We start from the raw sequence: 22588 nt of genomic DNA, 5'->3' as shown, positions 1-22588 counted from the left end.
TGATGCTGAAGCTGAAACTCCAATACTTTGGCCACTGGTGCAAAGAACTATGTTATTTGAAAAGACGCTGATGCTGGGACAGATCGAAAGTGAGAGGAGAAGGGGACAACAGAGGATGAGATGGCTGGATGGCATCACTGACTCGATGGACATGGATTTGAGTAAACTCTGGGAGTTGGTGATGGACAGGGAGGCCTAGCATGCGGCAGTCCACGGGGTCATAAAGAGCTGGACGTGACTGAGTGACTGAACTGAGCTGAACTGATGACAGCGAGGGAGGGGAATACCAAGCTGTGGCAGTTCTCTGGCTGTGAAAGGTAAGGAGGAGTAATAAAAGGTCATTTCCTTTGTGCTGAACCTTTGTTCCCTTTTCCCATGGCCCATAAATGGTTAACCCCATAGCTCTAAACTGGAGAAGGTTTCTGCCTCCTGTAAAGTTTGATTCCTGGAGGCAGATTTTTTTTTTAATCCTGCAAGTGTCAGATAATTGGAAGGGTGGAGTCATGCTTTAAACCTCAACACACCTTTGTCAGGACTTGTTTGGAAGCAAAGAACTGAAAGAAACAAGGGGGAGAGAAGTGAACATTTTTGAAAGATCACTCAGCTCTAACACACCTTGGCTGGGTCTGGATAAAAAAAAAGTGGGAACGGCAAACAGTCTAGAAGAAAACGTCAGGGGAAGAAAGAAGGGGCATTTACTCAAAGTTGTTTCCGATTCCTTCGGCATCTCAAACTAGGTAAGTCATAGGAATTTGGTGGTTCTCGCTTCCTGTAAGACTTTAATTTGAGGTTTGCCGCTGAGAACTTGAATGTTTGTCAGAGAATCTAAGATGGCATTCTTTAATTTCCAGTGTTCTGTTGATGTGATTAATTGATCATAAATGATTAGTTTGACTTATGTGTTCTACTTAGGGTAGGTCTTTTAAAGGGACAAGAAAGTTTTGACAGTGGGAAAGAGAATAAAAAAACAGTGAAGATAAAGTGAACTCTGATGACAAGATTTCTTTGGTACTGTTTTCAGTATTGTAAAATGACTTGTGTTAAACTGTTTTATAGAATATAAAGAGTTTAAAATTCCTTCTCTCTCAATCTCAGTTTCTCTCTCCTTCTCTCTCCCTACCCTTCTTTACTTCCCCTCTCTCCCCTTGATAGCAGAGAACAGCTCAGAAATCAAAGTGTAGCTGAGTGGGGGTTTCTAGAAGTAACCCCTGAGCACCAGTGTGCTCCCCCAGAGTCTGTGCTGGCAGGTTCTGACTAAGCTCAAGGGGCTGGCTGTATATCACACTCTGCACTTATTACCCCTAATCTAAAGTAAAGTGAAATATCTGAAATGATATAGTTAATCCAGGAACTTCCGGGAGTCAAACTTGGAACAAGGAAAAAAAAAATCTGTCACGTTTTGCAGGCCAATGTAGAGACCAAAAGAAATCCATTTTGGGATGAGAACTACCAGTTTAGGCCTCTCACAGACCACATTAACTACTAACTGACAATTTACCGCTTTACTTTTTTGAAGTGTTGGCAAATCCTCTAGCACCTCATTTCTTTGAGAAGCAGCTAATCAGTAGCTTAATGGTTGGATTTTTTCTTTCCATAAAATGTAGGGGGATTTTTTAAAGAAATCTGTTTGAAAAGCGGAATCATTCCTCTTACCCCCATGTGCTTTCTCTTACAGCTAAGGCACAAATCTAAGTCGAAACTAAACTAAAGCAAATGTACAGCCCCCAGTGGAGCCCTTTTGAAAATCAGAGAAAGCTTGCTTTACTCTCAGCCCCATCAAAACCCTCCCATGAATCTGATCAGAGTTAACAGGAGGGCACTTAAAGCAAGGATTCTTGCTTCAAGCTTGGATAGAAACCCAGATTGCTGAAACCGCTCTGACCTAAGAACTAACCACATTTTTAAATTATGCCTGACCAAAAGAAGTTTGTATCTGCCTGGTTTGGCTCATTTGCCATTGTTAGTGGTAGCAGGATTTAACCAAACATGGCTATAAACAAGCAACTTAATCACGAAGCTAGGGCCCAAGCTCCCCCAGCCCTGGTTATGAAAATGGAGGATGCTAAATGCAGAGGTGAGGGCACCCATTGCTTGCCAGAGGGGTGTAGAGACAGAAGCCTCTGAGACTATCAACCCTAGGGCATTGGTATTCATAGCCCCTGCAAACTGCTTGGCCCTTCTGTGTTAACAGAGCAATAGCTAGTGGGTGGTTTTCCCACACTTTGGTTATTTTGTTGTTGTTTTAAAATGTAAAGTGTACAGAGATTGGAGTAACAAGAGCTGTAAGGATACCTATGATTCCTTAGCAGAGTATAGGGACATTTATTCCTAAAATAGAAAAACATTTTCTTCTCTATTCCCTTCTTTGTGCTAAAGACAAAGTGTTTCATAAATTGTTATAAGAAGGTCAATTGAGATGGTTTTCTCTTGGTATCAGCAATTTGGCCTTGTTTGTGCCTGGGTTACACACCATCATCAATAGGAATAGTTTTAGGTGGATGTGACATCATTTAAATGAAGCAGAAAGGGAAAAAACTCATGAAAGTAGAAAAGTGATTCTGAATTGTGTTTTCTTACATAATAAAATGGCACAGGATCACTTTTATGTCTTCAAAAGAACATTATGAAATGACCACGAAGCAGCCCCTTAGAACTATGAATGGAAATTAACATAATTTTGGAACTGAGGACTTGAATGACCTGCTTATCCTCAGTTCTAGTAAAGTGGCCCAAACATCCCAGAAGTTTAAAATTATGCTACTTGACTGTGCTTTCGTTAAATATTACTTTTGGGGCAAGGCGTTCAGATAAGCACTGCTGGGAGAGGCAGGCTCGGCCACGAGTCTGGGCATGTACTTTCCTTTCCCTTATGTTACACTTTTTAAAAACTCTTGGCACTTAAAATATTTAAGAAGGAAATCCTGTGGGAAAACTGTAGCCCCATGGGATGATCCCCATCCAGGTTTGTGCCTCAATCCATCACTTTCACTTTGATAACTCACAGGAAATTTCCTCTCGGCTCTGGTTGAAAGGCATCTGTCTCCTGGTCCATCCCTGCCATTTCTGACTATCAGTCTGGGTAAAGCCAGCAGAGCTCCTTCTTTACTTCAGGCCCGAGAACTCATTGTGTAAGGCCACGGGATGCAGCCATGTAGGAACTCCAGGCTGAGACAGAGCTTGCATCTACCTTCACCCACCCAGGGGCCCTTCTGTCTCTAGAGCACTGGCCAGCGAGGGCTCCCCTCCCTCCCATTCTGGAGGGGGGCATCTGATTTCTTAGCAGGCTATCTCCTTGCGCCCTCTGGAAGTTAGGGAACTCTTGGCTTTTTTGTTGCAGATCTTAAGGCTTCATCATTGGGACCTAAGAAAAAAATAGGGGCTACCTAGAAATGTTTGTTATATTTTTAGGTACAGAAAGAACAAGAAAACACTTGCCAGGTTGGCTGCCTAGACGCTGAGACTCTTACCAAATGGGCTGGAGCTATCATCAGTCTGCCTTGATGGCTATAAGTGGAAACGACCCAGCCAATCCAAATTTATAGCTGCCAGCAGCAACTTTCATTTAAGGATGGTAATAAGTGATAACTTGTGGAAAGTTAAAGTTTCCATAGGTTGTTATGAAATATTATCCTGAAAGGAACTGTTTATAACAATTCAGGTGCTGCCATGCTAGGTGGCTCCCCACTGGCAGCCAGGGGCATGTGAACATTTAATCTCCAAAATGCCTTCTGGTTCAGAGCTGATGATGAATTTAAAAAAAAGAAGAGGTGGGGGGAGCTTCAGAGATGCCAAAGGCAATTAATGCTTTAACGGTGGATTTCAAAGAGGGTGTCAGGCTGTATGTAGACGGGTGGGACATAGTCCTTCAGGAGTACAGACAGAGTTACAAGTTAGGTTTGGCCCTCTGATAAAGCTGGACTCCACTGTTAAATTGCTCATGGAGCCTCTGCTCTTCAGCTCTTGGAAACATACCTGCAAAAAACTTCTGTGTCTTCTTAGATGCAGCCAGGAATTTTTCCGTGATGCCTCATTCCTTGCCTAGAGCTACATTTAAAAAACCCCAGTGAGCAAAGAGTTGGCACATTCGATCAGGCTCTGACGCTAACTGTGCGGATCTTGGTGGATTCCACCAAGTAGTTGACCAGTTGGTCTTGCGTGGTCTTGATTTTCAGTGGGGAACTCACCCTGGGCTGCATTAGGACTTCTGTCGGCCTAGATAATTTTGCCTTTGTGGATGTCCTTCCTCTATTAAAAAAAAAAAAAAAAGACAAAAAACTGCATGAAAGAATATAATCCAAGTTAGAGTGTGTTCATTTTTCTGTTTGATTTTAAAAAGAAGTTAAACAATTTTTGCAGGCCCCTGAAAGTATGATGGGACTAGGCCCTGTGCCCATTGCACCTAGTGGATAAGTAGACCATAAAGTCACCAGGCAGGAGAAAAAGACTGAAAGGAGAGATCTTCAAGAAAGGGGTGTCCTGGGTGGGAGTAGCTTGCTCCAGAATTCTAAAATCCCGATTTGAACTGCACCCAAAAGATCAAGTAGGAGGAAAGGAAGGTTGGGCAGAGAGAACCCCAGGGAAAGCCAGGTTTCAAGTCCTTGCAGAGCCTGAAACTGGTAACTACAGCCAAAAAGCACCCAGTTGGAACAGGGATCCTTGCCTTGGTCTCCTGAACCGTGCTCCTCCCCAGCCCAGCCCAGCCCCACCCCTGAAGTCAGCCTTGCCTCATCCCATCCACGCTTCAGGACACAGTGGACAAGATCTCAGTGATTTTTCTGCCCAGAGTAAGAGTGAAGGGAGAACGCAGATCACTTGTACAAATCTTTTCCTACATATTTCAATAGATTTTACATTGACTTTCTTGTTGTTGGTTTTTTTTCCTACATAAGTCTGTAAAGAAGCATAGTAGGGTTGTTGTTAAAGAGAAAATTTCATGTTGTGAAGTATAAAGTTCCACACAAGTATGACCATCATAATGGTTTTTATCCTGATTTCAACCCATCAAACATCATTCTCACATCTGAACTCTAAATAATGAAGCATGAATGTCCTCTATTCACAGAGCATTGTATAGAACACTGAACATTGTGGGATACATAAAAATGAATTAGCTGAAAGCACCACATGCTTTGAGAGATATTGTACTACTTGGCAGAAAGTGGAAGTTTTATAGTCAAATGTCAGGGTGCCAGATCTATGTAAGACCTTTAATGCTCAGCAGGGTGCAACCTGGTCAACTGGACCCTGAGGAAAAAAAAAAGATCTCAGTACAAAAGAATAGGATCCAAGCTGGAACTATTAAATTACTCCCTAACTAATACAAGAAATGGGAATGGCTCTTATTAAAATATATGCACACGAAAGAATTATGCTTTGAATCCTGGGAACCCAGTTTTAGTTCTCAGCTTGAATAGTAGGGACCTGCGCTTATGAAAAGGGGTGGTAATGGACATGGCTATTCCTGGTTTTGGCTTTTTCTGTAGGTGGCGATGACATGGATGTAACCAAGAACAAACGAGATGGCACTGAAGTCACTGAAAGAAGTAAGAGCATGATAAATGTCATTATAAAAGTGATAAAAAATTTGGAAAAAGTAAATGATTCGTCCCTAATTCTACCACAACTACTGTATCTTTTTTTCTATTTCTTATGTTTTTCGTTCTTAGTTTTTTCTTAGTTTTTTGCTCTTTTTTTCACTGTACAATTTTAAATGTATTTCTAAATAGGCTTTATTTTTTCCTTTAAGAAGGCTTTTGTTGATTTTTTAAATATGCTTGTAATCGAAATGTGTTCTGTTTTTTCTTCAAAGACCAGAATTGCCATTTCAATGTTACAGTTGTTATAACCAGCACTTTTAATGATTTCATAATATCCTGTTGAATGAATTTACTAGAGTTTATTCAATTGTGTTCTTATTTAGGGATACAGCGTGATGGAAATCCAAAAGAATAATATCCCCATTACTGCAGGGACAAAATTGGAGTCACACTGGTGTCATAGTTGCAATCTACACTGAAAACTGAAAACAGGCACATTTCTTTTGTGAAACTGCCCAAATGATAAATTCAGAGACATTTAAACTGTCCCCTTAGCAGCTCTAACTCTTTCATCTATCCTGTGACTTTCATATATCTCCAATAAAAAAAAAACAAATCTCTGCGTCCACAGACTTGGAACTCTTCAGAAATAATTTATTTTTATGTGTCATAGAATCCCAAAAGTCCACACAACAAGAGGTTTAGTGAAAGCTCAAGGACTGTTATTCAAATCAAGCTGCCATTTTTGTCTCTACGACCGTTTCCTTTTATGCATGTGATGCTGCTTCTGCTCCTTTAATAACCCCGCGTTGCTGCTAAGACAACCAAACTAATAGGAACACGCAGAGTGAAGAAAGAAAGGGTGACGAGTGGGAGCACTAATAGCCGTGTGGGAAGAAGCAGTTGCCAGCACACAAAGTGGCGCCCCACCATCCTCTTCATCCTTTTCTGTTTTCATGAGCTGCACCTGCATGCATACCACATACAAGCATATACTTGGGCCTGTGCACACATGTATGCGTGAGAAGTGTGATTTCAGAAGACAGGGCCTCAGCTATATAGGGGCACCTTGATGTCCAATGCAGGGGGAGGCAGTGCTTGATGACGGTCACAGTCAGAGCACAAAATTGGCCCAGTTATGGTTTCAGAATCTACCCACCCCCCATGCTGCTGTAGAGGAGGGAGTGATTCAGGAAGGCAAGAGTTCTTTATTCTAACTGGTGTTTTTAAAAAACACAAAAAACATTTATGACCGCCATAGCCTCACCACCACTTGGCACCTTCTCTGTTTCAGGAGGCAAAGGGACTGATTCTCAAGTCTGTCTTGAATATTCACCTGTCCATGATTTCACCAAGCACCAAATGTGGCTTATCAACCCCCTTCCTTCATACATCTCCTCACACTCAGGCATGGCCCTGAAGATTTTAGAATGAATTATGCGTCCTTGAGATACCCCCAAATTCACAAAGAAGTTCGGGGTCATTATCTACATCACAGTGGAATCAGCCAGGAAGATGTCCTAGCCTCAGGTGGACTGGGTGACTGTTCAAAAGGGACAGTGCAGAGAAAAGTGGCTTGAGGTTCTGATCCTCCTTCAAAGGTGAATCCAGGCCTGGGCTAGATCTAATTGTTAGATGAGAGACATTAATGCATGGTAACTCATTTTTCAAATCAGTGGGTAACTAACTACTTTTGGTCCCAAAGAAATATAAACCTATTTTCTAGGTACATTAAGTCCCATTGTTATTGCACCTATTTGCTTTTACAGAAGGTCAGATCAAATCCCTTGAAGCACAAGTGTAAAAAAATCTACCTTGAACCTAATTGAATGTGCTGAGCTTATGAAAGATGCGAGGCCTTGCCAAAGTGGAGGAATTGCAGTGCATTATGTAAGATCTCCTCTTTTCTTTGTCTTTTTCTAGTCATCACAGAAACAGTAACTACAAGACTTACATCCTTACCACCAAGTAAGTGACTTATTTTGAGAACTTGCTTCTCACTAAGGCTCATGTGAAGGGCTCCACGTGTAACCTTTTTCATGGGCTCTCACTCGTCAGTCCAGCAAATCCAGAATATCGGAAATCTTTTTTTAACAGCTGTGTTGACTTTAACTTATATCCCACAGACTCCACCAGTTTGAAGTGTGTAATTCAATGGTCATTAGTGCATCCATATAGTCGTGTGGCCCCTTTGCAACAATCTAATTTTAGAACATTTCCATCCTCTCTCCCCTCTCCCTGGCCCCTAAAATACACAAATCTGGTTTCTGTCTCTCTAGATTTGATTGGACACTAAAATATCAGAAATCTTCTCCAGCCTGGGCCTGGGTTAGGAGGAGGGAACCATAGTCAGGCTTCTGTTTGAATCTGCTCTTCTCTCAGGAGGTCGCTGGGGTTAGTGGATTCTATAATGGAAATCCAAGCCCCCGAGCTAGCCCTGCACCTCCTGGGAGTCCTGGTTCAGGAGGGGGTGGGAAGCCCCTGCATCCACACATAGGTTGGAGCATGATGGGCTGCCAGGTCAAACACCATCCTCACAGAGCTGTCACTCGGCCCTCTGACACTTCCAGGGGCTGCCAGGTCCAGGGCACTGGCCAGGCATTCATAAAAGTCCAACCCAGGCCCTGGCCTCAAGGAGTTTTCATCACTTGCTGAATTTTCTAATACTTAAATTACCCTAATCAGCAACCACCCTGCAAACTTTCTTTTTAAATTCAGTAGAATATTTCCTCTTGACATTTGTATCAAAAACAAACAAAATAAGATCCATGTGGTGCCGGTGGGAAAGGGGCCCCAAACCAAGAGGGTCGTGGGTGAGAGGCCAGGGAAGGTGCGTGAGAGGGGCTGCTGAGTCCACTTGTAAATTGTCACCTGCTCCTCATTTCTGCAGAAGGGGGGACCAGCAATGGCTATGCTAAAACAGGGTCTCTGGGTGGAGGGAGCCGGCTGGAGAAACAGAGCCTGACTCATGGCAGCAGCGGCTACATAAACTCAAGTAAGTGCCTGCTGGTGGGAGGGGTCAGGGAAGGGGAGCTGGGCAGGGAAAGGGATCACCACCACTGTCTGTCACCCATTCCAAATGCCCCAAAGAGCTGTGAGGCCTATTTCAAATGGAATCAGTTGTCATTATGTCCCCAATATAAGTAACATGGTTAAGAAGCCTTCCTAGAGAGGTGACTCCTTTCCCACTGAACTACTTACTCTCTGTAAGTCATTTCTTTTAGAAAAGGGTATGCATGTCTGAGGGTTTACAATTTGAATTAACAACAACAAATCAACAAAAGAAACTTAATGATTAGGTTACTGTGCTAAGGAAATCCGGTGACATACAATCCCAGACTGTGTGAGTTTCCACTGGGCAAACATCCAACACAAACCCAGTAGATCCCAAAGAAATAATAGTTCCTGGTAACTTTCAACTGAAACACAACAAACAAAGCAGGGAAAACACATATATACACACATTGCCTCTAAAGCTATAGTTTTAAACGTTTTACTTTATATTGGAGCATAGCCAATTAACAATGTTGTGGTAGTCTCAGGTGGATGTACATATAAATGTATCCATCCTCCCCCAAACTCCCCTCCCACCCAGGCTGCCAGATAACATTGAACAGAGTTCCCTGTGCTGTAGAGTAGGATCTTGTTGGTTATCCGTTTAAGATACCACAGTGTGTACATGTCCATCCCCAAGTGAAATGAAGTGAAAGTTGCTCAGTCGCGTCCAACTCTTTGCGATCTGTCTAGTCCAAGGGATTCTCTAGGCTAGAATACTGGAGTGGGTAGCCTTTCCCTTCTCCAGGGGATCTTCCCAACCAAGGGATTGAACTCAGGTCTCCAGCACTGCAGGCGGACTCTTTACCAACTGAGCCACAAGGGAAGCCCATCCCAAACTCCCTAACAATCCTTTACTTCCATTCCCCATTCTCTCCCCCTGCCCACGCCCCCTCAACCTGCAACTGGAAGTTCATCCTCTAAGTCTGTGAGTCCAGAGTCATTTTTAAATCTTGGAATGACACTGAAGAGAAGACCCAAGGTATGCAAACAGCTGAGCTGTCCGACTCACAGAGTCTGGGGTTGTAAGTCACCGGATTTCCTTACCTGCACAAGTCCTTACCTGTGGAGAGACAGTTGCATGTGGGCTTGCATTCTGGTGCACCCAGCAGTGGTCTACAATTACAGGCCAGGTCCTTAGGAAACATTCTGCTTCTCCACTTCCATGCACTTTGGCTACAGACAGAAAGGACCTCCCTGTCTTTCAGGGTTCTGGGAAAGGGCAGCAGCAGTAATTCCACCCTTATTTCTGAGCAGCCTTTCGGTCACGCTCTGCTGAAGGCCTCTGGCCCCTCCACAGGGCTCTCCTTCATTAGGACTGACTGCATGTACCTAGTATAACTGTATGTCACCCTGTGAAGTGCTCTGAGGGTTTATGTCTTTCCCCACTTGTAGGTGGGAGCATGCGAGGCAATGCCTCCACCTCCAGTTACAGGAGGGCCCATTCACCTGCCTCCACTCTGCCCAACTCACCAGGCTCGACTTTCGAGAGGAAGACTCATGTCACCCGCCATGGAACATATGAAGGTACGGGCCCCACAGACTTTAAGAAAGAACTACTCTCTCCCCTCAGTAGCTTCTCTCATCCTTTGAATGAATTCAGTTATTTTGTCCTAAAGCAGAGCTTCTGGCATGACTTTCTGGTGGGGCTACTTCGCAGGCAACAGGACACATAGGACTTGAGCTCAGGGAAGAAGTCAAGGCAAGACACCCAGCGTGGGGTTATCCACATAGGGTTATTAGCAGAAGTTGGAAACTGAAGGAGTTTGTCAGGGAAGAGAGTTCAAAAGCAGAAGGGAACACAGCAGAAAGATAAAGTTTGGGGGGAAATGGAGAAAGAAGAGCCAGGTCACAGAAAGGAGGAGTCAATGGCAATGCCATTTAAGTCAGAGAGAGAGGGGGAAAGCTTATGATCAAGAAGGAAGAGGTGAGAGGAAGACATCTGGGTCCCTAAGGTTACTGGAATTCCTGGCTATCTACATAAATCTACAGTTTTAGTGGAAAACAGACAAGCCAGGTGCAAGTGGGTCTAATAGTGAATGAGATGGGGACTAGTGATGGAAAAGCAGGGTATCCTGCTTCAGGACATCCCAGTAAATGATTTTGACCCAGGGCTGCCAAGGGTAGGGAGAACCCTAAATCCAGGCCAGGTGGAGAGGATCACCACAAGTGCACCCTGCTGCTCTGCCAGCACCGGTCTCTTCATGTAACAAGGCCCATCTCCGGAACAGGCCGCACGAGTTCAGAGAACTGCTGGTGCTGACCGCACGTTCGTTTGATCAGAGATGGGCCAGCGGCATCAGCACTGCATAGGGCAGAGCTGAGGAAGTGAAAACAAAAAGGAAACGAAACAGCTGTCCTTTGTTCAAACCTCGTCCCACCGAAGTAGATCAGTGACCAGAAGGAAGTGCCACAAGCAAGGCCCTTGGGCATAATGTGTTTAAATCCTGGGCTGAACACCCAGGCTGCAAAGGTGCAGAAAGGACCCACTCTCTCAGAAGCTATTTGGGTTTAAGTGGCCGTTTGTACTAAATGTTTGTCCTTTCTCCAGGGAGCTCCAGCGGCAACTCTTCCCCTGAGTATCCTCGGAAGGAATTTGGTATGTCCTATCCTTATTTTCTAAAGAAATGGTCGGTAAATCCTGGCAGGGATGGAGAGGGAACATCATGAGTTAACATCATGAGTTAAGTGGGTTCTTCTAGAAGAGTCTGACCTCTGCTGACCTCTTTTTCTTGGCTCTTTTCCTGAAGCATCTTAAGGGGACAAATGGTCAGACGCATCAGTTTGCTATCAAAAGTCTTTGCTCATGAAATGGCAAGCTTCTCATACAAGGCTCAGGCTTGGGCAGATAAGCCCTAAGGCCAGGCAACAATCATAGAGTTTTCCCTTCCACAGGACCCACAGAGACCTTCCTACAAAGGGGAACAGGGGTGAGAATGCACAAATATCAAACATCCCAGCCCCTCTACCACAGCAGCCTCAAAGGGGCACGTTTTAACCAAATGAAACCTGAGGTGGGATCTTAAATCTTGAGTCCATAGTCTTGGGTTCCCACTCTGCATAAGAATTGATGATATGAATGATTATAATTTCATTTATTTACTTGCTTACAGTGCAAAAACCAAGACAGTCTCTAACAAAAAACTAAAGGAAAGACCTGGCAGTCTTGATATATTTAATCAATGTGATCAACCAGTCCAAACGGATCATGATTACCTTAGTTAACATTCTAAATGTGAGCCAATTTAACATTCATTTGCTAACTTAACACCCTAAACACACTGGGGCTTACATAACTTTCGCTGCCCTTTGGCCATGTGGGCATCATTTATTAAACATCCACTATCCATAAAGGTTTCTATCTGGATATAAATGCACTATGAAAACAACCTCCCCCACCCAAATAGGTCTGCCTCCATATCACAGATATTTAGCATGCCACCTCTTATATATGCCTAATATTACTTTTCTTTGTTTCTCAGCATCTTCTTCAACCAGAGGACGTAGCCAAACACGAGGTAATCTCTGTCACTGGGTTCAGTTCAGTTCATCCAACTAGTATTTTCTGAGCATCTACCATGTATCCAGACATGAGCCAGGAAAAGTGAGGAGTGAAGAATGAATAGCCATGGTTTCTGACCTCAAGGAGCCTGTAGCACCTGGGGGTCTCCTTTGGGAAGGGTGGATTTTTGACAGCAGACTAGCAAGCGTGTGGAGTGGTTCGCTCTGCTGGACCGTGTGAAGGTGCTAGCATCACATCTCATTTCACGTCCAGTCTCCTGCGTGACTGTAGCAAGTTGTGCTGTAATTGCATTTACACAGCGAAAAAAAAATGAGCACAAGCCCCTCTTTTTCATTGTTCCAGGGAACGAAGTTCTCTGCGAGAGTTTTGCACTCTCCACAACTGCTTGTGGATAAGGCCCTAGGAGGGAATGTGGTCCTAGAGAAAGCTGCCCTTGATTTATCCGGTGAGGGTGGCAAGGAGTGTGTCAGGGCTGTGCTGAAGGCAGGATTCCTAGGCCCTGGGCATTCGTAAGGGTCAGTCTAAGCCTCCCAGGGCCCTGGAAAGTTAGGCGCATACCAACCACACACAACTTGATAGTTGATTGACGCTGATGCTCCTCCTGAAACTTAGAATGTTAAATCACCCACTTGCTGCCCTAATGAGGCCAAGATTGACTAAGGAAATACTAGAATTCTCTTGCTATTGGCTAAGAAACCCTGGAGACAGGAGAGCAGATTGGTTCTGGTAAAGGGGAGTGGGCCCTAGGAAGCTGTTCTGAGTCGCTCAGTCGTGTCCGACTCTCTGCAACCCCATGGACTGCAGCCCACCAGGTTCCTCTGTCCATGGGATTCTCCAGGCAGGAATACTGGAGTGGGTTGCCATTTCCTCCTCCAGGGCCCTAGGAAAGGGGTTGGTTATTGCTGATTGTGATGGCACCTCCAGACTCAGCCTGGGGTTTCTGCTCTCAGCGCTGTGATCTGGGGTAAGGAGAGGACACCTCTTTCTAAGCAGCACTCATCCTGGGCACACCTAGGTTTTCTGTCCCCGGGTCACAGAGCAGCCCAAAGATAAATCTGCAGCTCAGAGCTCAGTCAGGCACTGTGGGCCCAGCCTCTTCTCTCACAGCTGTTCCATCTCTCCCCTGTACAGAGAGCGAGATCCGAGTCCGACTGCAGAGCGCGTCCCCGTCCACCCGCTGTAAGTGCCTCCGTCCTGGGAGGGACCCAAGAGCCCAGGGCCCCTGCTGCGTGTGCACAGCCACTCGTGCCATAAATGACAGGTCTAAGGTTGTGACGGGGACCCAGGGCTGCACGCAGCGGTGCCGAGCTGAGCAAGTCCTGGGCCCTGCTGCTCTGTAGTTCACAGGCAATAAAGCCCCAGCCATGACAGCTCCGGGACAGAGGGAGCGGGGGCCAGAGGAGTCTTCCCGGGTCAGTCAGTCACTGGAAGGGAGACTGAAGGAGGGTCTCAGCGAGAGGAGTGGGCAGAGACGCGGGAGGAAGTTTCTGTACACCTGCAGGAAAAGGAGCAGGAGGGGACTCCAGGAGGTGGTTAAGACCAGAGTAGGCAGACGTATGAGAGTTCAAACCTGGTTATCTCAGATGTCAGGGATTCCCTTGTCTCTGTTGACTGTGTGGCACTCCTGTTGTGGGTAGGTGGGAGCCAAGAATAGACCAGGAAGAGAAAGAGCTGGCTTAGGTGGCTCAGGAATCAGAGACTGGGACTTGTCCCAGGAGCTCAGGGCCTGGGCCGTGGGATCCAACGCCAGGCCTGACACGGTCTCACCTTAGTCTTTCCAGGCTTGGGAAGGGGGTTGTGGAGCACACAGTCTGGAGCTCTCAGGGGTGGGGGTGCCTGGGTGGTCCTCTGGCACATGTTATCAGCAAATGTCTCCTCTCACACGTTGCCCTTGCACCATGCCACCCTCCTCTTCTGTTTGCCACCTTGGGAGGCACAGCATGTTTTACTCCACTGAATCACCTCATTGCAAATCCTCATTGCCAGAGGGTCTGGAAATTAACTCACAGGAAAGCAACATAATGTTTAAGAGTTACGGGCCACACATTCCCTTTGACACTTCAGAGCATACAAGGTCAGAGACCCCACACCCGAGGCAGCCTCTGCCCGGATGAGAGTACCGCTGAACCATTTGTTTCAAGGGGTCTTGTTCTCTGGCTATCCCAGGTGTGAGTGCTCCCCCGATCCAGGATGACAGGGTCTTCCAGCCACAGAATCTTCCCTGTGATGTCTAATTAGGAAATATCTACTGAGGACTTTGACCTCCTTGTAGAGCCACTAGATTTATGAGGCTATTAACATTACAAAGTGCCAGGTTAATCAGTGCTATAAATTGACAAAATGCAGAAATGACAAGGCTAACCAGAAATGTCCCAGCAGGTGAAGTGGAGGCTTCATCCTCCCCAGTGTTCAGGGTGCCGTGAATGTTCACCACTGCAGCTTGGGAAGGAATCCCAAGCCAAATGAAAAGCTAAGGGATTCCTTTCAGGGACAGAATTGGATGACGTCAAACGTTTGCTCAAGGGGAGCCGCTCAGCAAGTGTGAGCCCCACCCGGAATTCCTCTAACACACTCCCCATCCCCAAGAAAGGCACCGTGGAGACCAAGGTGGTGACAGCGAGCTCCCAGTCAGGTAAGCCCCCCAGCCCCAGGCTGCTGTGGAAGGAAGGGAGTAAGGTGATAGGTGTGCCCAGGCAGGCTTTTCAGGATGCAGCGGAGACTTTGCAAAACCCTGAGCACTGCTCTTCCTGCAGCGTGAAAATGTGGACTGCATCTTCTCACCTCCATCTGATCAGCCTTCCCACGTGCTGGCCATCGTCTGGCTCTAGAGCCTAGAGATTCTCCCAGGAAATTCTCGACTTGTCCTGGGAATGTGTTGGCCAGGTTCCCCGAAGGAAGAATATTGGGGAAAGTTGTAGTGTTTTCTGTCATTCATTCACTCATCCGATAAACATTTATTATGTACTCCCTCTATTCCAAGCACTGGGCACTGCGGAAAGGCAGTGAGCAGGGTAGACTGAGGGGAAGACAAGCAGGCTGAGTGTAGTTCAGGACTCATACATCATGTGCCTGCCAAGTGCAAGGCGGGTTCTGTGGGTGGCAGAGAGATGAATCAGCAGGTCCCTGGGGGGAGGTGAGGAGAGAAGCCAGTTCTGCTATATATGAGTTGAAGCTTTCCTCTCACTACTGGGAAAAAAAAAAAAAAAAAAACAAACCCTTGAGATAGCAATCTTTTGTTTTTCAATATAAAACCAAACCTCAGAGTAGTTTGTGACCTGTGTGGCTAACTCCCACTCAGTTTATTAATAGGCAGAATTGGTTTCAGATTTGAGATGTGCCCAATGCCACTCAGGGTAACAGCATGCCCCTTGGGCCTGGTTGGCACAAAGAAATGTTTAAGGAGCGTTCAACAGGAGAAGGCTGCCACCGGTACCGAGTGGCCTCGGAACTGAGGACTTCCCTTCCTGTGCTGCTGTCTGCAATTCTACTGTAAAGGAGTCGTAGCTCCGTGGCATCTGTGAAGGGGAGTCAGCAACAGAGAGAGAGAGAGACCGTTAGTGGGGACAGTGCACTGGGAGGTGGTAAGGGGGGCTTAGAAGGAGAAATGGGCGACCCTAGAGCAAAATTTACCTACTTCAAATTTCATCAAGAGCCAACAAGAATTTCTGACTCAAGAGATCAGGTTTTCACCAGCAACAAGATTTCAGACAGAAGTGGGATGACCAACTGCTGCAGTTTCCTTAGACTGAGGGAGTTGTCAGGACTAGGGACCTTCAGGGCTAAAACTGGGAAAGTTCTGGCAAACCAAGCCCACTGGGTTCCCCAGCACAGAGAATGGGTTTGTCTCACTGGGGTGTGTGTATGTTTTCAGTGTCTGGCACCTATGATACAACCATCCTGGATGCCAACCTTCCCTCCCATGTGTGGTCCTCCACGTTGCCGGCAGGGTCCTCCATGGGCACCTATCACAACAACATCACAACCCAGAGCTCATCCCTGCTCAACACCAATGCCTATTCTGCAGGATCAGGTATGTGGCTCGCAGCTCACAGCCCCTCCCTGTCCTGACCCCTCCACATCTCACCCTGGAGCTGAACGGCCCCACCCCATGGCTTCCTAGAAGGGCTTCCTGTGGCCAACCAGCCCAAGATTTTTCCACTGGAACTTCAATTCAATTTCTATGCTGATTCCTCTGGTGGAATAAACACACACACACACACACACACACACACACACACACACACACACACACACCTATATATAATGAGAAAGAACATGAAAACAAATATAAGGATTAACTGTGTGAACTTGAGAGATCATTTAACTTCTCTGGGTTTTAAGTGCCCTCTCTTTGAAGCAGTCATGAACGAGAAGGGCTTGGCTGGAATCGATGTCCATTCAAAGCCCCACCAACCTGCAACTGCCCATTGGCTATTATGACCCAAGGCACACCATGGACTAATGATTGGTTCCATGCTGCAAAGCAGGAGCCCAAGGTTTTCCTAAAAACAGTAGTGTAACACAGTGCAATGCTGGCCTTTCTTCCAGCGCTTCTCTGCCCCTGTTCTGTGCGGATGTACTCTCACTAACCTTCTTCCCTCTCCCGTAGTCTTTGGAGTTCCAAATAACATGGCCTCCTGCTCCCCAACTCTGCAGCCCGGAATCAGCACCAGCTCCTCAGGTCAGTGCTTGCCAGCTTGAAAAAAATGGTTGCTCTTGCCTAGTGAGGGAAATGGAATGGTTTGTAGGGAAGATGTTCTTCTTGACCAAGAGCATGAGGACTTCCTCCATACACATGGCAGCACAGAAGCAGTAACCAAGGAGCTGCATTAGAAGACTCAGAGCCTGCCCTCCATCACAGACACAGCTCAGTCCCCAAGGAAAAGGGGGCCAGAGGCTGCGCTTACGTGCTTATTCTGTGCCTGTCCCTCTATCTAATAGGAGAGAGGGAGAGATGGAAGTAAAGGGACTAAGTGAGGCAGAGCTCGTGACATTTTTAGGTGGAAAGCGTTGTTAATTTACAAAGAACTTAACCGCATCTTAAATGTTGTAGTTCCTTGGGAGTCTCAAACAATGTTACTGCTTTGCTTCCAATGCAGATGTATAATCTTTTTAAAGTATTTATTCACTCTATTTCCACATACATCATCATAGCCTATATGTAAATAAGTTATCAGCCCATTTCTTTTGTTAAAGGAATTTGTCTTCTTTCTGTGTTATCATGACTAATATCACATAGTGATGTAGGCCGTTTTTATTTTCCTTGGCCTTCTTAACTTCTGATTTCAACACCACCAATTAACTAGTGTCCCACAAACCCAGCAGATATCAGATTCAAGCTTTTTTTTCCTCTTGCCTTTGCTAGTTTACTCTGCAAAATCCTGACTGAGGAGGATGGGCTGATGTTGGATTTTGTGCCCCAAACTCCAGATAGGATGGAATACAAGAAGCTGTTAGCTAGGGAGGAATGAGCTTCTACACTGTTAAAAACAGACAACCAACCAGCCTTTGAAATACTGCTGGGGGTGAGGGGACTTCTAGGTGCTTGAGTCAGAAGGAAAAATAAGGTCCTGTGCTGTTAGTGCCTCAGCCATTGTGTCTGGATCTGCAGTTCCCATGCTGTGTACCGAGGCACCCTAGGGTCCTGCAGAGAAGGGAACCCCTGGGATATTTGAAATTTTTGAGGCATATAGTAACATCTGTCAGACCCTATGCAAACTACTACTATTAAGTTGTGTGGACCTAAGTTACTCAATAAATGGAGCTTAGGAATTTTCTGGGTGGGGCAGTGAGGGGAAGAGTAGTGTTTAAAAAATTACCATGTCAGTAAGAGTGTGGGAACTGAGAAGGTTCAGAGTCTCTATCATATGCAAGGGCAATCATCATGAAAGTGGTTTAGGGGGCTCCTGGGGCTGGCTGCCTTACTTAGAGGGCCTCATCTATGTACCTGCTCTCACCTGTCCTCAATTCCTCTCAGTGTTCGGCATGCAGAACAATCTGGCTCCCAGCTCATCCACCCTGTCCCACGGCATGGCTGCCACCTCCACAGGTCTGTAACTGGGGTTTGGAGCCTAGGAGCTGGGGAGCAAGGCCTCTTTGCAGCTATAGCTCACAATAGCCCTTTTCAGCAATGGAATTAGAGGGACCAAAATGTCCCTAAAAGTCAATTGACCTTTCCCACCAAAGAAAAATCCTCCGTACACTGACCAGAGATGCCAGTCTCAGTCAAGTGCTGGCTCAGACATGAGTGAGAGCCTTGCTGGGGGTGTGTCCTCTGTGTCCCACGTCTCATCACTGTCCTTAACTGCCCACTGTCACTGCATATCAATCATTTGGCTGACTTTATAGTGCACCCCTCTGTGCAAACCTGGAGGATGCAGGAAAGAAGAGGCGCGAGCCTCAGCCTTTGCCCTCAGCTTGCTTACTGTTCAGTTGGAGGGCTTCTCTGGTGGCTCAGATGGTAAAGAATTTGCCTGCAGTGTGGGAGACCCAGGTTCAAACCCTGGGTCAGGAAGATCCCCTGGAGAAGGGAATGGCTATCCACTCCAGTATTCTTGCCTGGAAAATCTCACGGGCAGAGGAGCCTGGCAGGTTACAGTCCAGGGGGTCACAAAGAGTGAACATCTCATGCATATGAAACATCTGGGGGATCCTGTAAGAGAGCATGAATTAAGCTGTGCAGAGCAGGTGTTGGTACTGTAGGAGTTCAGAAGGGAAGTAGATGTGGGGGGATGGGGGAGTCTAGGAGGACTTCATGGAGGAGGTGGCCTTTGGAACACTCCTCCAAGGATGAGGATTATATCATACAAAGTTTCATCTAAGTTGTTGTTGTCCTCATGGCTGGAGAGAGTTGATTTCATGATTCATTATTATTCTGTTCATTACTATTGTTCAGTATTATCTTCTCTCCCCTGGGGAGGCCGCCTGTCTGCCAGGGCAGGTCAGCTGCTTCTGCACAGTGTGGAGCTGCCTCCTGTGCCCCACTCATCTAGTGGTTCTTGCCTTGCAGCATACGGTGTGAAGAAAAACATGCCCCAGAGCCCCACTGCTGTGAGCACTGGGGTGTCCACTTCTGCAGGTAAGTGCCGCCGCCAGCTCCCGGAGGCAGGCCAGCACACCGGAAGGTCTGTTCCGTAGTCACATGTGGCAGGAGGGAACATAACCCATGGGTGGTCTGAGGTCTACAAATGGGACTCACCCCGAAGGCCTCTTGGTTGTTTCCAGGAGTGAGCAGCTGGGTGTGCCTCTCACCTTACCTTGGCCTTCCTGTCCAAGGGGGCCGTGAAGCTCCATCCGCCACACCTGCCCAAGGTCAGGCCCACACAGCCCAGCCCCCACCCCTGTTGGAAGCCCCATCACAAGAGCCAGGGTGCCCCTTGGAAACTGCCACACCCTCCCTACTTTCTGTGGCATCTTTATCAACTCAGACGCATGACACACAGTAGCCTGTTTTCTCCGCTGCTCTGATCCTGGTGTGTTTCCCTCCATTCAACAAGTTATCCATCCAAATCCTGTTTACCAAGCACCTGCTTTGTGTGAGACAGTGTTCTGAGTGCCTGGCGTAGACACAGGGGCTTGCCAGGTGATTCAGTGGTAAAGAATCCACCTGCCAACGCAGGGGGATGAGCGTTCTATCCCTGAGTTGAGAAGATACCCTGAAGGAGGAAATGGCAACCCGCTCCAGTATTCTTGCCTGGAAAATTTCATGGACAGAGGAGCCTGGTGGGCTACAGTCAATGTGGTTGCAAAGAGTCTGATACAACTTAGCGACTGAACAGGCACGCAGTATGCAGACACAGATGAAGAGGCTAGATTCCCATTCTCACCAGGCTGACAGTTCCAGTGGAGGAAGCAGATAACAGACAACTGGACAAAGTATACAATATAATAACAGAAAATGACACGTAGTGGAAGGACAGACATAGTGAGGTGGTAGAGACAGGGATGTGTGCATGCTGGATGCAGTGGTCCGGAAAAGCTCCCCCAGCATGCAAACACTTGAGACTTTCCATTAGAAATGAACCTACCCACTTAATTAAAGAAGGGCCTGCCTGGCATAGCAACTTTGGCCCATTCACTGAAGATCCTATAGAGTCCAGGTGGGAGGAAGCCCCACAGGCCAGCCCCCCGTGCTTCTGATGTTGACCCAACCTCCTGATGGCCAGGCCCAGCCACTCGGGGGAAGATGCCACTCGGGGGAAGATGTCTCTGGTCCCCAAGATGCTTCTTAGTAATGGCTGTCAGTATCAGCGAGAGCAGAAGCCCCTTAGACACACCCACTTATCCCTTTCTTTTCCTCCACCCTCCTTTTCTTCTTCTCCTGGTTACTCCTTCCCTTTTCCTTGCCCTCCACCTTTTCCATCCTCATCACCCACTTCTTTCCTCTCCAGCCAGCACCACAAATGTCCAGAATGATGACCTCTTGCACAAGGACTGTAAATTCCTGATCCTGGAGAAGGACAACACGCCCGCCAAGAAGGAGATGGAGCTGCTGATCATGACCAAGGACAGCGGGAAGGTCTTTACAGCCTCCCCAGCCAGTGTCACTGCAAGTACGTGGGAGCCCATGAGACTCAGGTTTTGGACGAAAGACAGTGTAGGCAATGTCCTACCAAGGTGGTATGAGATGTTTGAATGATAGAACCATTGTCATTCCATTCAAATGAAAACTGTCTGTTGAGTAATGTCCCAGAGTCTGTCTTGAATGCAGACAAGCTAGGAAAATTCCACCAAAGAGCTCCTAACAGGGTCTTTGGCCAATAATAAGTTAGCTAACTACAGGCCCAGACTGGGGCAGGGGGTTAACCCTAGGAAAGCAGGGCCCTCTTCCTACCAGGCCAACCTCTACCTCTGCAAGCGGGAAAGGATGTGGGTGGGGGAGCGGGGAAAGAAGATCTGGGATCATCACGGGTTGTGTGCACAGCTTCTTTTTCAGAGGACACCCTAAAAAAGGAAAAACAAGCTGCATACACCGACACCTACCTAGTGTCAGAAGCTAACGGTAAGAGCAAATCTGATCGCTGTCCACTTTGGCCGTTCCGTCTGTCATTGATCTGTCTTCCGAGACCTCAGACCTCAGCGTGTGGTCCTGACCAGTAGCATCATAAGACCCAGGAGCATGTTAGAAATGCAGAGTCCTGGGCCCTAACCCAGACCTGCTGTGTCAGAGACTGCATTTTCCCAAACTCCCCTATTGATTCGTGTGTGTTTATCATGGAAGCAAAGACTTTCTGTGGCACATCTAAAGTCCAAGTGGCATTTTTTTTCTCACCTTACTAGTCCTCCCATGACTTTCAGAACTCATAGAAAAAAAGCTTTGCAAACCACTTGCTAGCTTTTTTTTTTTCTTCCCAAATACCTGGATCCTGTCCTGGATTACCATATTTCTTCACATGGTGGTTCCTGTGAATCTCTCCAAATCATGGATTTCAGGGAGCTCAATAAAGGAAGAGAAAAGTTAAGCCACAGAACATGTTTTTTTAATGCAAATGAAATCAGTTACAATCCTCTCAAGGTCTAACACTAAGTCTTCTACTTTTTTTTTTTCCTAGATACTTAAGTGTTTCTTCTTTGATTATCTGAAGCTAGGTTTTCTAAATTAGCAGTTCCTTACATTTTAGGGGTGGAGGTGGGGTTGTGGAGCCAAAGGACCCTTTTCAGAACCTGGTGAAAGCTGTAAACAATTTTTCCAGAAAATCGCACACACGCCCACAAATTCAGTGATCGTATAGCATCTGGGGCTCACTCTCAGCCCTCCTGCCGGCCCATCTTTGCCTTTCTTTTCCTTCCAGTTCAGGTTAGGAGCCTGTGTGCAAAGCCTTTTAACCAAGAAATCAAGAGTCATTTCTCACAAGCACATTTATTGTGTGAACGCCATGGTCACCCCTAGTATGTCCTCCAAAAAATGTCTTGGGCTTTAAGGTCACAAAAGTTTATTACAGTGTATTTTTGCCCACTGTGAATCATTTGCCAAGCCAAGTCTTCATCAACATAATTATTGCAGTATGAGATCCGTGAGGACTGAGTTGATGGTGTTCCTGCACATGGCTGTTCCACGAGGTCCCTGGGGCACACCTACTTCAAGCCCCACAGCAGGTCCACGCACAGGCTGGACCACCCTGCGGGCTCCTGCAGTTTAAGGGCACAGCCACAACAGTGATCTCGGTGTTTCTTTCAGGAGATGTGAAGACTGTGTCTGCAAAGGGCAAGGGCTCCTCTGCAGGTGAGTAAGAGCGGCGGGTCCCACAGCGACAGGAGTGGAGGAGCTGTTGATGGTGAATGGACCAGATAGCAGCCCCCTAGCACGGAGCCAGTGCACACATGAGCACCCCAGCTCCAGAGTGTCCCCAGAAGCCTTCAAAGGGAGTGGGGTGGAGGGCGGTGGAGGGGTTGGCTGGGGGCCAAAGCAGGGCTGCAGAAGGAGCTCAGCTCAGGAGACATGCTCACAGTCACAGTGTACCTGCGGGATGCCCAC

The 22588-nt window shown here is 46.8% G+C and overlaps 1 protein-coding gene across 1 annotated transcript in view; it reads left to right on the top strand.

The window, feature by feature from the left end:
* Positions 1 to 661: 661 nt before the first annotated feature.
* The window catches only part of COL17A1 (collagen type XVII alpha 1 chain), a 46955-nt gene continuing 25028 nt past the window's right edge, over positions 662 to 22588 (top strand). Inside the window, exons 1-16 of the mRNA XM_027960412.3 lie at positions 662 to 737; positions 5484 to 5543; positions 7461 to 7505; positions 8428 to 8532; positions 9987 to 10118; positions 11143 to 11190; positions 12074 to 12109; positions 13246 to 13293; positions 14603 to 14746; positions 15986 to 16144; positions 16724 to 16795; positions 18092 to 18163; positions 19124 to 19192; positions 20505 to 20666; positions 21038 to 21115; positions 22292 to 22336. Coding sequence (XP_027816213.1) covers positions 5495 to 5543; positions 7461 to 7505; positions 8428 to 8532; positions 9987 to 10118; positions 11143 to 11190; positions 12074 to 12109; positions 13246 to 13293; positions 14603 to 14746; positions 15986 to 16144; positions 16724 to 16795; positions 18092 to 18163; positions 19124 to 19192; positions 20505 to 20666; positions 21038 to 21115; positions 22292 to 22336 — 1264 coding nt within the window. The 5' untranslated portion in view covers positions 662 to 737; positions 5484 to 5494. The remainder of the gene's footprint in view (positions 738 to 5483; positions 5544 to 7460; positions 7506 to 8427; positions 8533 to 9986; positions 10119 to 11142; positions 11191 to 12073; positions 12110 to 13245; positions 13294 to 14602; positions 14747 to 15985; positions 16145 to 16723; positions 16796 to 18091; positions 18164 to 19123; positions 19193 to 20504; positions 20667 to 21037; positions 21116 to 22291; positions 22337 to 22588) is intronic.

Source organism: Ovis aries, chromosome 22 (genome assembly GCF_016772045.2).
Source record: "Ovis aries strain OAR_USU_Benz2616 breed Rambouillet chromosome 22, ARS-UI_Ramb_v3.0, whole genome shotgun sequence".
In the NCBI taxonomy this organism is placed as follows: domain Eukaryota; kingdom Metazoa; phylum Chordata; class Mammalia; order Artiodactyla; family Bovidae; genus Ovis; species Ovis aries.
Note: the sequence above shows the minus strand (reverse complement) of the source record. Positions and strands in the feature narration are given on the sequence as shown.